Genomic DNA, 16195 nt, shown 5'->3' with positions numbered 1-16195 from the left:
AAAGATAAGTTGGTTGTAAATGCATGGGTTGATTTCTGTTATGTTCCAGTGGTCTATCAATCTGTTTTTGTACAGTACCAGGCTGTTTTGATTATAACTGCCTTGTAGTATGTCTTGAAATCTAGTACTTGAAGCCTCTGGCTTTGTTTCTGTGGTATAAGATTGCTTTAACTATTCTGGGTCTCCTGTGTTTCCATATGAATTTCAGCATCATTTTTCTATATCTGAGAAGAATGTCGGTGTTTTAATTGGTGTCTCATTGAATCTGTAAGTTGTTTTCAGTAATACGAACATTTTGATGATATTGATTGTTCCAATCCATGAACATGGGAGATTTTTAGTTTCTTGTGTCTTCTTCTGTTTCTTTCTTTAATGTTTTCTAATTCTCATTGTAGAGATCTTTGACATCCTTGTTTAAATTTATTCCAAGGTGTTTAATTTTTTTTTTGTAGCTGTTGTGAATGGGATTGATTTTAGAAGTTCTTTCTCAACTGTGGCATTGTCTGTGTATACAAAGGCTGTGGATTTTATATTCTGCCACTTACCAAACTATTTTATAAGTTGCAATAGTGTTTTCATCTCTAATTTTATTGAGTTGTAGCTTCTCTTTCCTTTTTTTGGTTAGTTAAGCCAGTGGTGTTCAATTTTGTTTATTTTGTCAAAAAAACTTCATTTTGCTAATCTTTTGTATTGTTTTTATTTGTTTCAATTTTTCTTATTTCTTCTCCAATTTTAATCATTCCTTTTCTCCTACTAGTTTTGAGTTTGGTTTGCTGTTGTTTTTCTAGGTCTTTGAGATACACTGATAGCTCATTTATTTGGTTACTTTCCAGTTTCTTGATGTAGGCACCAATTGCCATAAACTTTCCTCTTAACACTGCTTTTGTTGTATCCCATAAGTTTTTTTTTTTTTTTTTTTTTTTAAGATTTATTTATTTATTTGGAAGGCATAGTTACAGAGAGGCAGAGGCAAAAAGAGAGTGAGAGAGAGGAAATCTTTCATCTGCTCACTCCCCAAATATCCGCAACGAACAGAGCTGGGCCTATCCGAAGTCAGGAGCCAGGAGTTTCCTCGTGGTCTCTCACATGGGTGAAGGAGCCTAAGCACTTGTACCATCCTCTACTGCCTTCCCAGGCCATAGCAGAGAGCTGGATTGGAAGTGGAGCAGCCGGGATTCAAACCATCACCCAGATGGGTTGTGGGCACCACAGGCGGCAGCTTTGCCTGCTACGCTACAGATCCCTTAACATTTTTTTTAAACAGCCAGGTGCCCTGTAATTAAGATCATATATGTTTATAATAGTCACATGTTCCTGTTGAATTGATCCCTTAATGATTACATAGTGCCCTTCTTGGTCTCTTAACAGTTTTGTTGTTGTTGTTGTTGTTGTTGTTGTTGTTAATGGCTATTTTATCTGATCTTAGGATGGCTACACCAGCTCTTTTTTAGTTTCCATTAGCGTAGAATATCTTTTTCCATCCTTTCTCTTTCAGCATGGGTGTATCTTTGTTGGTGAGATGTATTTCTTGTAGGCAGCAAATAATGGGTTTTGTTTTTTAATCCATTCAGGCAGTCTCTATCTTTTTATTGGGGAGTTGAGTTACATTCAAGGTGACTATTGATAAGTAACGACTTGGCCCTGCCATTTTCCCATGAATATTCCTATTGTTTACTTTGGGTTTCCTTTGTATTTTTACTGGCCTTTATCTTCTTTCGTAGTGAGACTGTGTGCTTCTGTGTGTAGTACATCCTTGAGCATCTTTTGTAAGGCTGGATGAGTGGTGACAAATTCTTTCAATTTCTGTTTGTTATGGAAAGTCTTTATTTCACCTTCATGCATAAATGAGGACTTTGCAGGGTACAGTATTCTGGGTTGACAGGTTTTTTTCCTCTTAAGACTTGGAATATATCTCACCCTTTTCCCCTTGCCTGTAGTGTTTCTGATGAGAAGTCAGTTGTGAGTCTAATTGGATATCCTCTGAAAGTAATCTGGCATTTCTGTCATGCACGTTTTAGAATCTTTTCTTTGTTTTACTGTGGAGAGTTTGACTACAATGTGTTGTGATGAAGATCTTTTCTGGTCATGTCTATGAGGAGTTCTGTGTGCTTACTGTACTTGGATGTTCTTTCTTTCTCCAAATGTGGGAAGTTTTCTGTAATTCTTTCATTAAAAGGGCTTTCTAATCCCTTCTTTGTTTCCAAGTCTTCAGGAACTCCTAAAACCCATATGTTGGGTTGTTTGGTAATATCCCATATAAATCTCCAACACTATTTTTTAGTTTTGTAATTTCTTCTTCTTCTTTTTTTTTTTTTTTTTTTGGTCTGACTGTATAATTTCCAGAGATTAGTCTTTTTTTCTTTTTCCACAGGTAGAGTTATAGACAGTGAGAGAGAGACAGAGAGAAAGGTCTTCCTTCCGTTGGTTCACTCCCCACTTGGCTGCAACGGCCGGAGCTGCACTGATCCAGAGCCAGGAGCCAGGAGCTTCTTCCGGGTCTTCCACCTGGCTTCTGGCTTTGGATTGGAGCAGCGCCAGCCATGGTAGCCATTTGAGGAGTGAACCAATGAAAGGAAGACCTTTCTCTCTGTCTCTCTTTCTTACTGTCTGTCTGTCAAATAAAAAAATAAAAAAAAAAAAATTAGCATGAGTGTTAAGTTTAAGTAAATCTTTCATGAAACTTGGATGAGAAGTGTGATATTGATTTCCAAGCTAAATTAACAATGGCTTATATCTAATTTCTTATTTATAAATGAAAGGTTAAACAAGAAACACTTAAAATTAATGTTTTATAAAACTCTGTAATACTATTACAGAGTGAAGAGTTACATGTAAATTCCCAGCTGCTGTAATTTAAGCAGATATTTTGGAGTTCTGCCCACATTTAAATGAGAACTGTGTTAGTGTTATCTGCAGATGGCTACAATGGCTGGTGCTGGGCCAGGCCGAAGCCAGGTGTCCAGAGCTCTCTCTAGGTGTCCCATGTGGGTGCAGGAGCCCAAGCACCCAGACCGTCCTCTGCTGCTTCTTCCAGGTACATCAGCAGGGATCTGAAGTGGAGCAGCTGGGACACGAACTGTCGTCCACATTGGGATGCTAGTGTTGCAGGCAGTGGCTTAACCCATTATGCTACAGTGCTGGACCCTGATGAAGTCTTGTTTGTTCTGTGCAATCTTTTTTTTTTTTTTTTTTTTGACAGGCAGAGTGGACAGTGAGAGAGAGAGAGAGACAGAGAGAAAGGTCTTCCTTTGCCGTTGGTTCACCCTCCAATGGCCGCCGCGGATGGCGCGCTGCGGCCGGCGCACCGCGCTGATCCGATGGCAGGAGCCAGGAGCCAGGTGCTTTTCCTGGTCTCCCATGGGGTACAGGGCCCAAGCACCTGGGCCATCCTCCACTGCACTCCCTGGCCACAGCAGAGAGCTGGCCTGGAAGAGGGGCAACAGGGACAGAATCCGGCGCCCCAACCGGGACTAGAACCCGGTGTGCCAGCGCTGCTAGGCGGAGGATTAGCCTAGTGAGCCGCGGCGCCGGCTTGTTCAATCTTTCCTTAACAAGAACCTTCCCCTTGTCCACCCTGTCTCCTCAGTGTAGCTTGTAGATTGCAGTGCTTTTCTTAAGTAACCCTTATGTAGTGTCCATACCAAGTGCCTTCGTTATTCACCTCATTACATCTCATTATCTGGGCATTATTTCATCTTACATCATCACAAGAAAAATGGTAGGTAATAGAGTAATAAGATATTTTGAGAGAAAAAGACCACATTTGCATATTATTTATTATAATAGGTTGTAATCTTTTTATTAATAGTTAATGTTGGTAGTCTCTTGCTTTGCCTAGTTTATAAATAAAGCTTTATCATAGGTATGTAAGTACAGGAAAAAATACAATGTATATAGGGGTCAATGCTGCCCATGATTTTAGACATCTATTTGTGATCTTGAAACATAGCCCTCTCAGATGAGAGTGGACCACTTACTGTATTCATGGTTGTGCAGCTATCATCTCAATTTTAGAACATTTTCACTACAGATTAAGAAGCCCCATATTTATTAATAGTTAAACTCTACTTCTCTTCCCTCCTCCTCTAGCATACTCCCACTAGTCTTTTCTTTCCCTATGGTTGTAAAATGTAAACCCAGAAGCAACAAAAGGGACTTCCTGGATATTATTGCATCTTTTTGTAAACAAATAACATAAATTGTTTGGAGATCAAGAAGCAGTGTTTTTTAATCTTTAAAACATTTATTTTATTGGCATACAATAGTTGTACATATTTACAGGGTACCACTTTATGATCAACTCAGGGTAACTAATTTTTCAGCCTCCTTGTTTTTTTAATTAAAAAATAAATTAATTTTGAGAGAGGAGCAGAAAAGGAGAGGTTAGAAAGCAAGAGTTTGGTTTTGAAACTGTGGAGAAGGAAACTTAATCCTGTGGTCTTTGACATTTGAAAAATGGTCTTCTCAAGTTTCAGTGCTTAATGTTCTTCCTGTTGGGCTCCTTCATTTCTTCTGAGCAATAATTAACTATTTCCTGTACCATTATACTTTGATTTAAAAAAATTAGTTGAGAGGTAGAGAAAGAGAACAAGCTCCCATTTGCTGTTTCACTCCCCACATGCCCAAAAAAAGCAGGGACTAGGCCAGGCTGAAACTGGCAACTGCTGCTGAGAACTCAAGTTCAATCCAAATCTCCCAGGTTGGTGCCAGGAACCCAATTACTTGAGCCATCACTATGCCACCCAAGTTCTACATTACCAGGAAGTTGGAGTCAGGACCCAGAACCCTGTATATATCCCAGTTACTATGTTATGAGATGCAAGAATCTTAACTATAAAGCCAAATGCCTGCTCCCCTCCCCAGTATAGTTTAATTTGAAAGGAGAATGACAGTGAGAGATCTTCCAACTGCTAGTTCACTCCTCAAATTGCAGTAATGGCCAGGGCAGGCAATTGTGGAGCCGGGAGCCAGGAGCTAGGTCCTCCATGTGGAACCTTTCTTTCTTTTTTGTAAGATTTATTTTATGTATTTGAAAGAGTTACATTGAGAAGTAGAGACAGAGAGAGAGAGGTCTTCATCCACTGGTTCACTCCCCAGGTGGCCGCAACAGCTGGAGCTGTGCTGATCCGAAGCCAGGAGCCAGAAGCTTCTTCCGGGACTCCCATGCAGGTGCAGGGGCCCAGGAACTGGGGCCATCTTGTACTGCTTTCCCAGGCCATAGCAGAGAGCTGGATAGGAAGAGGAGCAGCTGGGACTAGAACCGCTTCAGGCCAAGGCTTTAACCTGCTGTGCCGTAGCACTGACCCCCATGTGGGACCTTTCTTAGAGAACAGTCTTGGGGCCAGTGTTGTGGTGCAGTGGGTTGAGCCACCACTTATGTCATGGGCATCCTATATCAGAGTGCAATTTTGAGTCTCAGCTGTTTACTTCCTGTTCAGCTTCTTGTTAATGCATCAGAGAAGGCAGTGGAAGGTGGCCCAAGTGCTTGGGCCCCTGCCATCCATGTGGGAGACCTGGATGAAGTTCCGGGCTCCTTGGCTTTAGCCTGGACCAGCCCTGGCTGTTACAGGCATTCAGGGAGTGAACCAGCAAGTAGAATATTGTTTTCTCTTTCTTTTTCTGTTGCTCTGCCTTTTAAATAAATAAATAATAAATCTTTTAATAAATTATGTAAGTATTTGTTAAAAAAGTAAGTCTTGGGAGTTAATGTTCATATGTAGTATGTTCATAAGGTTAAATGATATGGTCCCCACCCTTCTAAATATTTTTTATTTATTTGAAAGAATTACAAAGAGAGGTAGAGCTAGAGAGAGAGGTCTTTCATCCTCTGGTTCACTCCTCAAATGGCTGCAACAGCCAGAGCTGAGCTGATCCAAAACAGGGAACTAAGAGCTTCTTTTGGATCTCCCATGCAGGTGCAGGGGTCCAAGCACTTGGGCCATCTTCTACCGCTTTTCCAGGCCATAGCAGAGAGCTGGATCAGAAGTGGAGCAGCTGGAACTCGAACCGGAGCCCATATGGGATGCCGGCACTGCAGGCTTCAGCTTTAACCACAGCGCTGGCCCCGTTACATAGTCCCTTAGAATGTTCCCTAAGTTACTCATACAGTATAGATGTACCACTTCAGCAATCATCACTGCCATTTATTTTTCTTATAACATTGTGTGCAAGACTATATAGTATCTTTGGTTCAAAATCAGGACAAGTGCCTAGGGATAGTATTGTATAAAAATGTGCATTATCTTTTTACACTTGAATTCCTCTTAATGTGGGAATGCACTTGCATTCTCACTTACCAGCGTCATATCTCCCAGTTTCCTTTCATTCTAGCTCATTGAGCAGAATGGCAGGCAGAGTGGCCTTCTCTGTTTCCTTTTCTTTTCAGTATTTACGTCGTTGAATTCAATTATGTTAAATGTGTTTTCCAAATACACCTGGATTATAAATTAGAAGTTCTTCCTCAGGTTTTCACTTGGAATTTCACCAATGTGAATTTTTTTTTTTAATTAGTACTACTTTGGTGTTTGGTGGACCCATTCAATATCAAATAATTTTATCTTTATTTCAGGGACAATTCCTTCTATTATTGCTTTCTTTTTTTTAGGTTACACTAAAAATGGCTGGTAGACTTACTGGTTCAGTCTTCTAAGTCACATAAATTATCTTTGCCAACTTTTTGCCCTTTTGTTTTCAAAAATTGATTGAGAGTTTGTTGGGCCAGCATTCTGGCATAGCAGGTAAAGTTGTTGCCTGCAGCACTGGCATTCTGTATGGATGCCGGTTCATGTCCCAGCTGCTCCACTTTGAATCCAGCTCCCTGCTAATGACTTGGGAAAAGCAGAAGATAGATAGTACAGGTGCTTGGGCCCCTGCTACCCACGTGGAGACCTGGAAGAATTTCTTGGCTCCTGGTTTTGGTCTGGCCAACCCTGGCTGTTGAAGCCAACTGGGGATTGAACTAGCAGATGAAAGACCTCTCTTTCTGTCTCTCCCTCTGTCTCCATAACTCTTGATTTTCAGATAAATAAATCTTTTTTAAAGATTTTTTAAAAATTTATTTGAAAGGCAGAGTTAGGAGGAGGAGGAAGAAGAGGAGGGAGGGAGGGAGGGAGAGAGAGAGAGAGAGAGAAATCTTCCATCTGCTGGTTCGCTTTCCAAATGATTGCAACGGCCAGGGCTGCGCCATGCTGAAACCAGGAGTCCTGAGCTTACTCTGGGTCTCCCATGTGGGTGTAGGGCCCAAGGATTTGGGGCATCTTCCTCTGCTTTCCCATGTGGATGGAGCTGGATTCAAAGTGGAGCAGCTGAGTCTCAAATTGGTGCCCATATGGGATGCCAGTTGCAAGTGGAGGCTTAATCTGCCATGCCATAATGCTGGCCCCATAAATAAATCTTTAAAAAAAAAAAGGTTTCTTCCTTCAGTTGGGTAGCTGACTCCAGGTTGGAGTTAGCATAGTTTATCACGAAGCAGCATTCCTTGTATTCTTGCTTCATTGGTGAGTAGTGAGTAGGGAAGCAGGAGGCTGGAATACTCACACTTGCAAAAGTAAGGAGGCCTTTATAAAGCCTCAGGGCGGAGCATCTTGTTTCTTCAGTTCCTTGGTAGAATTGCCTGTGATTTACTTTCTTTCCCTTCTGTGTTTTAAAGGTACAATTAATTACCTGAGACTTGGCTGTTTCCTGTCCAAGGCCCTAACGTACTCAGTGGGAACCATCCCTCTAACATGGCTCATGTTGTTTCAGAAGTAGCAGGTTTCTGGCTTCAGCCTAAGAATAAAAGCTGTTGCTGCCAGTTCTGTTCTGTTTTGATAAGAAGTTTTTTTTTTTTAATTTAGTAAATATAAATTTCCAAAGTACAGTTTATGGATTACAATGGCTCCCCCACCCCCAATAACTTCCCTCCCACTCGCACCCCTCCCATCTCCCACTACCTCTCCCATTCCATTCACATCAAGATTCATTTTCAATTATCTTTATATACAGAAGATCGATTTAGTATATATTAAGTAAAGATTTCATCAGTTTGCACCCACACAGAAACACAAAGTGTAAAATACTGTTTGAGTACTAGTTATAGCATTACTTCACATTGGACAACACATTAAGGACAGATCCCACATGAGAAGTATAGTGTCTCTGTGGTGCAGCCGATTAACGCATTCGGCTGTTAACCGAAAGGTTGCTGGTTCGAGCCCACCCAGGGATGAGCCAAGCTTGATAAGAAGTTTTATATAGTTCTTAGTCAATGTTAGTAAATGCTAAGAACTGGCTATATTTATTATTATTATTACAAATATTTATGATCTTCCATTTCATTTTTTTTTTGTTACCTAAGAGTGATTTAAGAAATAGAGAAAGTGATTTATCTCTTGGTTTTTGATTTGGGAATTTTGGTCTGAGAACTTCTGTTCATCCTAAATTTTATTTTCTATTTGGCTGTGTTTTTGTTCATGCTGTTGTGTATTTGCATAATTTAGATTGAAATTATAGCTCCTGGGGGAGCAGGGAGGGACACTAGTAAAATGTGATAGAAGAATATAGTAATAATAATACTTTTCTCTTTCCTTTTTGCTTTTTCAGTTTGAACAGAAAAGTGGTGCAGTTTTTGATGAAATTGTAGAGAACTGTAAGTACCATTTGAGGAAAAAAAAGTCATGTTTTTAGATAGTAGAAGTCTAGATAAACACTTATCTATTTGTTTTTAGCTAGGGCTGATTTATGTGTTACTTTAATTAGAATTATAGTCCATATTTCATCACATCATGTTAGTACTTGTAGCAGGTTAATTGAAATTGTAAAAGTCTTACACTTTATTTTTCAGCAAGTATTTTATTCTTACAGTTACTGATGTGTTGAAATATTGCCATACCTTGTGCCAGTGTGAATTATATAGAAGATTATACTTATGGTTTTTTAAATTGTTTTTTGTTTACAGGGCTTCTATTTTTTTATATTCTTTTCTGTAGAGTTTAAAATTTTTTTGTTATAAAAGTAATACATTGAGTTTTGTAATTTGGAAATGAATAAAAATAGAAAATAAAAGCCTTTGTTATTACTATTCTCCAAAGATCACCAGTTTTAAAAACTTAATATATATCTTTCCAGACTTTTTTCTATGAATGTATATTCATATATGGTTTGATATATGGGATTGATGTACATATAGGTATTTATGGATACTGTTGGTTTTTACATTCAGTTGCATAGGTCTCGTTCTATATCAATGATTATAAGCCAGTTGCATCCTTTTTAATGACTGTTCAGTATTTTCTTATGACTGTATTGTAATTAACGAGCTTCCTCTATTATACACATATAACTTATCCTTAACTTTTGATTATTATAAACAGTGTTGAATATGTCTTCCTGTACACATCTTTGTATATTTGTTGAAGTGTTTTTGTAGGGTAAATTATAAGATAGAATTGGTGAATTGTAAAGGACGTTTGTGCTGGTTTGTGAAGGATACATTTTGTTAGCTAGAATTCCCTAGTTAAGGGAAATGTTTTGTTCTTCTTTAAGTGCACTCCCACCAGTAGGATCCCTGAGTACCTTTTTTCTGCTTGGAAATAGTTTGGTAATTATTGAGTGGTAACAGTTTCTTTATACTACAGTCTAAATTTCAGTTACTTGATATGGAAAGGTAACTAGCTCTCCTCTCCAGCAAAAGGAGATTATGAGCCCGTTGTCTACATTGCTGCCATAGTGCCTTTGTGTTCCAGTGACATTTAGTTTTCCAGTGTATCCATTTTAAATTTCGAGTTCTAGAAGAAAGATACAGTTGGACCACCGTGATTCTGTCCTTCCTCTTTGAACCAGTCGTCTTTGGTCACAGACACAGGGTTGGAAAGTAAAGCATTGCTTTTAGAAGATGTCCTCTCTGCTATTGCTTGTCACATTCACCAAATCGCAGTGTGGGTTCACTCAGCTCTGTATGTTGTTGATAGAAATGAACCAAGTGGTTTTGCAATAGAATTTTTTTTTTTTTTTTTTTTTTTTTGACAGGCAGAGTGGACAGTGAGAGAGAGAGACAGAGAGAAAGGTCTTCCTTTGCCGTTGGTTCACCCTCCAATGGCCGCCGCGGATGGCGCGCTGCGGCCGGCGCACCGCGCTGATCCGATGGCAGGAGCCAGGAGCCAGGAGCCAGGTGCTTTTCCTGGTCTCCCATGGGGTGCAGGGCCCAAGCACCTGGGCCCTCCTCCACTGCACTCCCTGGCCACAGCAGAGGGCTGGCCTGGAAGAGGGGAAACCGGGACAGAATCCGGCACCCCGACCGGGACTAGAACCCGGTGTGCCGGCGCCGCTAGGCGGAGGATTAGCCTAGTGAGCCACGGCGCCGGCCTGCAATAGAAATTTTAATGTAAAGCTTTCTTTGTTAAAGTAGTACCAACAATCTTGAAGGCAGCAGGAATCTATCTTGAAGCTATGACCAAGCTACTGTACCTGGGACCCTACATCCAGCATTGGGGTTTATGTTTCTGGTACATAGTGCTTTTCTGTTCCAGTTCCTCAGACGTTATTAGGGTGGAGATTAACAAGCAGAACCTTTTACACCAAATGTTGGATGCAAATGGTGCAATAAATATTATTCTTTATTATATATATATTATATTATTTATTATTTCCTCCCCCTTTCTAATAGTTTAAAGGGATTTTGAAAGCTCTAGAGACTGAAAAGTGACTAGCGTGGGAGCAGGGACGGACCTCTCTTCATAAAGGGGATTCAAGAACATAGACACCTGTCCATGAGCGAGAAAGGTGAACTGCTGGATGGTGTTCAGAAAGTCTTTGGTACCAAAGATGGTCATTTGCGGCCTATCATTTTGTTAGGATCCATGTTCCAGGAAGAATAGATTGCTTGTGTGTCATCCAAGTGCCTCAAAACGTCTGGTGTAGCACTAAACTTGGGGGGTGCTCATTGCTGAAGCCCACTGGGACGTGAGGTTTCAAGTATTTGTTTTGTAGTTCAGAATCTCACCTGCTTGGATATAACCCATCTGAAACTTTCAGCAAAATATAGTATTTCAAAATATTCGAGGAAAAATAGAATTAAAATGTTTATTTAGATGCAAAAATTTTTGAAACCCATGTATAATTTTTTCATAATATGCATTTTTTTAATTTTTATTTTTTGACAGGTAGAGTGGACAGTGAGAGAGAGAGAGAGAAAGGTCTTCCTTTGCCGTTGGTTCACCCTCCAATGGCCGCCGCGGCTGGCGCGCTGCGGCCAGCGCACCGCGCTGATCCGATGGCAGGAGCCAGGTACTTATCCCGGTCTCCCATGGGGTGCAGGGCCCAAGCACTTGGGCCATCCTCCACTGCACTCCCTGGCCACAGCAGAGAGCTGGCCTGGAAGAGGGGCAACCGGGACAGAATCCGGCACCCCGACCGGGACTAGAACCTGGTGTGCCGGCGCTGCAAGGCGGAGGATTAGCCTAGTGAGCCTCAGCGCCGGCCCATAATATGCATTTTTTAAAAAATGGCAGAGTTAGGGGAGAGACCAAGAGAGATCTTCCATTTACTGATTCACTCCCCAAATGGCTGCAGCTATGGGGCTGGGCCAGACTGAAGCCAGGAGTTTTATCTGAGTCTCCCACGTAGGTGGCAGAGGCCCAAACACTTGGGTCATCTTCCTTTTTTCCAATTTCTGTTTGTTTGCTTATTTGTTTTTTAAAAGATTTATTTATTTGAAAGGCAGAGTTACAGAGAGGCAGATGTGGAGAAAGAGAGAAAAGGTCTTCTACCTGCTGGTTCAATTCCCAGTGGCCACAGTGGGTGGAGTTGGGCCAATCGGAAGCCAGAAGCCAGGAGCTTTCACATGGGTGCAGGGGCCCAAGGACTTAGTCCATCCTCCACTGTTTTCCCTGCTATAGCAGAGAGCTGGATTGGAAGTGGAGCAGCCGGGACTCGAACCCATATGGATGCTGGTACTGCAGGAGATGGCTTATCCTCAATGCCACAGTGCCAGTTGGTCTATCTTCTGCTTTTCCAGGAGCACTTAGCAGAGAGCTAAATCAGAAGTGGAGTAGCTGGGACTTGCAGCTAGTCACTCATATGGGATTCTGTCATTGCAGGTGGTGGCTTAATCTGCTGTGCCATAGTATAGGCCCTATAATATGCATTTCCTGTGAACTGTTTATCTGAAAAGCAGAGACGGAGGGAGAGATAGAACTTTTCCAAATTGCTGCTTACTCCCTAAACACAGCAGGCTTAAGTCAGGAGCCTGCAACTCAGTCCAGGTGGCAGGAACCTAAGTACTACAGCCGTCACATCCTGCCTGTTAGGATGTGCATTTATTAACAGGAAGCTGGATCAGAAGACCACTTGTATGCATGGATTTCAAAATTTTTTGCACCAAAATAAACTTACCTTTAATTCTATTTCCATGAAATTTTTAAAGTACTGTTACATCTACTAATTATTCACACATAAACTGGTAGAGCCTAACCCCATCAGTGAGGGGTTTCAGAAATTCGGTTTGAACATGGAAAAAGCTGAGTTAACTTCGCAAGATATAGTGTGTTTGCTGAGAGAGATTTACAAGAAAAAGAAGAAAGGCTTTGATATTTTATACAGGTGAAAGGAGAAGGTACAGTTGTCCAATTTGTAGTTCATTTGTCAGGAGAATTTTTACTGTAAATATTTTAGGCTACATGGTGATTGAGGAAGTGAATGATAATAATGTGCATTATCTTCATTCACGTTCCCTTAACCATTGCTGGTCTATATGAAGCTCAAAAGAAGTTCAGATAGAATAGGGAATTTTTCTTAATTTAATGCATTTGGGTACTTGCTTCCTTAAATCAAGGGCTTTTATTCATTAAAGCTCTGAATATCAGATTGTCATTCAGACTTTATAGCATACTTTATAGCTTCAACAGAGTATTTATTACTCATTTGATTATGAAGTACAGTTAAATGGATTTAAAAGATTCTTCTTTTTTTTTTTTTTTAATTAGTTTTATCTATTTGAAAGAGTTACAGAGAGAGGTCTTCCATCCTCTGGTTCACTCCCCAGATGGCCGCAACAGCCAGAGCTGTGCCTATCCGAAGCCAGGAGCCAGGAACTTCCTCCAGGTCTCCCACGCGGTTGCAGGGGCCCAAGTATGAGGGCCATCCTCTCCTGCTATCCCAGGCCATAGCAGAGAGCTGGATCGGAAGAGGAGCAGCCGGGACTTGTGCTATACCAGTTTGTGAAGAACATTGCATGTATTACCTTTTTACAATTCTGATAATAATTTTTAATTAGGATGTTAAGTGTAATGTAAACATGATAGGACTGTCTAATATAAAAGAAGCCAGGATGGGATTGGTGCTGTGGCATAGCAGGTAATGCTGCTGCCTTCAGTGCTGGCATCCCATATGGGTACCTCTTTGAGTCTCTGCTACTCCCCTTCTGATCCCCTTCTGATCCAAGCTGATAGCTTGGGAAAGCAGTAGAAGATGGCTCAAGTGCTTAGGCAGGCACCTGTGTGGGAGACCAGGAAGAAGCTCCTGACTCCTGGCTTTGGATCAGCTCAGCTCCTGCCATTGTGACCATTTGGGGAGTCAACCGGTGAATGAAGACCCCTCTCTCTGCCTTTTCCTCTCTCTGTAATTCTGCCTCTCAAGTAAGTAAGTAAATATTAAAAACAACAACAACAAAAAAACCAGGATGAGACTACTGCTCGTTTGTTATCAGGAATCCAGGGGCCTTTCAGCTTTTTGTATCATATCCTTAGTTCATGGCTTCTGTTTTCAGGTGGCCTGGTGTTCCTGTATAGTTGATGTGTCCTACATGGGATTGGGTAGGGAAGAGATCACAGATCTCAACAGGATCTTTTTTTTTTTTTTTTTTTTTTTTGGCAGGCAGAGTGGACAGTGAGAGAGAGACAAAGAGAAAGGTCTTCCTTTTTGCCGTCACCCTCCGATGGCTGCCGCAGCCAGCGCGCTGTGGCTGGCGCACCACGCTGATCCGATGGCAGGAGCCAGGTACTTATCCTGGTCTCCCATGGGGTGCAGGGCCCAAGCACTTGAGTCATCCTCCACTGCACTCCTGGGCCACAGCAGAGAGCTGTCCTGGAAGAGGGGCAACCGGGACAGAATCCGGCGCCCCGACCGGGACTAGAACCCGGTGTGCCGGCGCCGCTAGGCGGAGGATTAGCCTAGTGAGCCGCGGCGCCGGCCTTCAACAGGATCTTAAAGAACTTTTCTGGGAACTCTTTTTGTGTGCTTAGGTTTATATCTCCTTGGCCACCCTAGCTTCAAAGAAAGCTGGGAATTATGGTCTTGTAGTGGAGCCTGTTGTTGGCAAGATTGGAATGAGGATCCCTTAGTAAAGAAGAGATGATTATTAGATATACAGTATCTGCCACAGTAACTATCTAGATGAAGTTATTGTGGCCTTTTCTGTCTTTTTTTTTTTTTTTTTTTTTTTGACAGGCAGAGTGGACAGTGAGAGAGAGAGACAGAGAGAAAGGTCTTCCTTTGCCGTTGGTTCACCCTCCAATGGCCGCCGCGGCCAGCGCGCTGCGGCCGGCGCACCGCGCTGATCCGATGGCAGGAGCCAGGAGCCAGGTGCTTTTCCTGGTCTCCCATGGGGTGCAGGGCCCAAGCACCTGGGCCCTCCTCCACTGCACTCCCTGGCCACAGCAGAGGGCTGGCCTGGAAGAGGGGCAACCGGGACAGAATCCGGCGCCCCGACCGGGACTAGAACCCGGTGTGCCGGCGCCGCTAGGCGGAGGATTAGCCTAGTGAGCCGCGGCGCCGGCCTCTGTCTTTCTTAAAAGTAAAGTATTAGAGGTTTCATTTAGCTTTTAAGTGATGAAGTCAGAATTTAAATGCAGGATTACCCAAATTCAAAGCCTCTTAAATCTTTTGCTCCTTTGTTTCATCCTTCCCTCCTCTTACAGTTTATACATTTGAAGGACAGAGTTATAGAGGAAAGAGAGAGAGAGAGAGATACTAATATTCCATCTGCTGGTTCACTTCTCAAATGACTGCATCCACTGGGGCTAGCTAGGCCAAGCTGAAGGCAGGAGCCTGGAACTGCATCTGGGTCTCCCAAAAGGGTGGCAGGGGCCCAAGCATTTGGGCCATCCTTCACTGCTTTCCTAGGCACATTAGCAGGGAACTGGAACTAGAATTCATGTGAAATACAGCCAGATGCTTAACTCATTGTGCCACAACACTGGCTCCTGCTACCTGCTTCTGAGCTCTTACCTAGTTCTCAGGAAGCATACGTTGTGAAGAGTAACAATTAATTGATGGAAATAGAGGAATAATTTGTAAAGTAGCTGAGAGATATTTTAAGGAGTACTTACCATGATTGATGTTTATGAGTATTTATGGAGCCAAAATCAGTTAGTGTCTGAATTATAATATATTTGCCTTTTCAGTGTGACTCAATTTTATTTTTTTAAAAATATTTATTTATTTGAAAGGCTGAGTTCACAGAGAGAGACAGAGGGCGAGAGATCTTCCATCCACTGGTTCAGTCCCCAAAAGTTGAAAGTCTTCTTTAAGGATATAAACATGGGTAGGATATTGAGATTGTCTTTATGTAAAATCACCATAGTTCTTGATAATTAAAAACTTTTTTTTTTTTGGACAGGCAGAGTGGACAGTGAGAGAGAGAGACAGAGAGAAAGGTCTTCCTTTGCTGTTGGTTCACCCTCCAATGGCCACCACAACCGGCGCGCTGCAGCCGGTGCACCGCGCTGATCTGAAGCCAGGAGCCAGGTGCTTCTCCTGGTCTCCCATGGGGTGCAGGGCCCAAGCACTTGGGCCATCCTCCACTGCACTCCCTGGCCACAGCAGAAAGCTGTCCTGGAAGAGGGGCAACCGGGACAGAATCCGGCGCCCCGACCGGGACTAGAACCCGGTCTGCTGGCGCCGCAGGTGGAGGATTAGCCTATTGAGCTGTGGCGTTGGCCGATAATTAAAAACTATTTTTAAATTTATTATTTATTATAATTCATTTGAAAGGCTGGGGTTGGGATATTCTGAAGCTGGGAGATAGGAGCTGCTTCTGGGTCTCCCACATGGGTGTAGGGGCCCAAGGACTTGGGCTATTTTCCACTGCTTTCCCAGGCATATCAGCAAGGGTTTGAATTCGAGGTAGAACAGCTGAGGTTTGAACTGGTGCCCTCATGGAGGTGTTGCGGGCAGGGGCTTTACCAGCTATGCCACAGCACTGGCCCCGGTGTGGCTCAAT

At 42.3% G+C, this 16195-nt stretch overlaps 1 protein-coding gene across 9 annotated transcripts in view; it reads left to right on the top strand.

Annotated features, from left to right (window-relative positions):
* ZMYM4 (zinc finger MYM-type containing 4) overlaps window positions 1–16195 on the top strand; it is a 185719-nt gene that overhangs the window by 58233 nt on the left and 111291 nt on the right. For all 9 annotated transcript variants that reach the window (XR_016211123.1, XR_016211122.1, XM_002720695.6 and 6 more), the window contains exon 2: window positions 8581–8626. Coding sequence is in view for 3 of the 9 variants with exons in the window: in XM_002720695.6 (XP_002720741.3) it covers window positions 8581–8626 (46 nt within the window). In the remaining 6 variants the exon portion in view is untranslated. The remainder of the gene's footprint in view (window positions 1–8580; window positions 8627–16195) is intronic.

This window comes from Oryctolagus cuniculus, chromosome 7 (assembly GCF_051225735.1).
Source record: "Oryctolagus cuniculus isolate XC-2025 breed Fujian yellow rabbit chromosome 7, ASM5122573v1, whole genome shotgun sequence".
Lineage (NCBI taxonomy): Eukaryota > Metazoa > Chordata > Mammalia > Lagomorpha > Leporidae > Oryctolagus > Oryctolagus cuniculus.
Note: the sequence above shows the minus strand (reverse complement) of the source record. Positions and strands in the feature narration are given on the sequence as shown.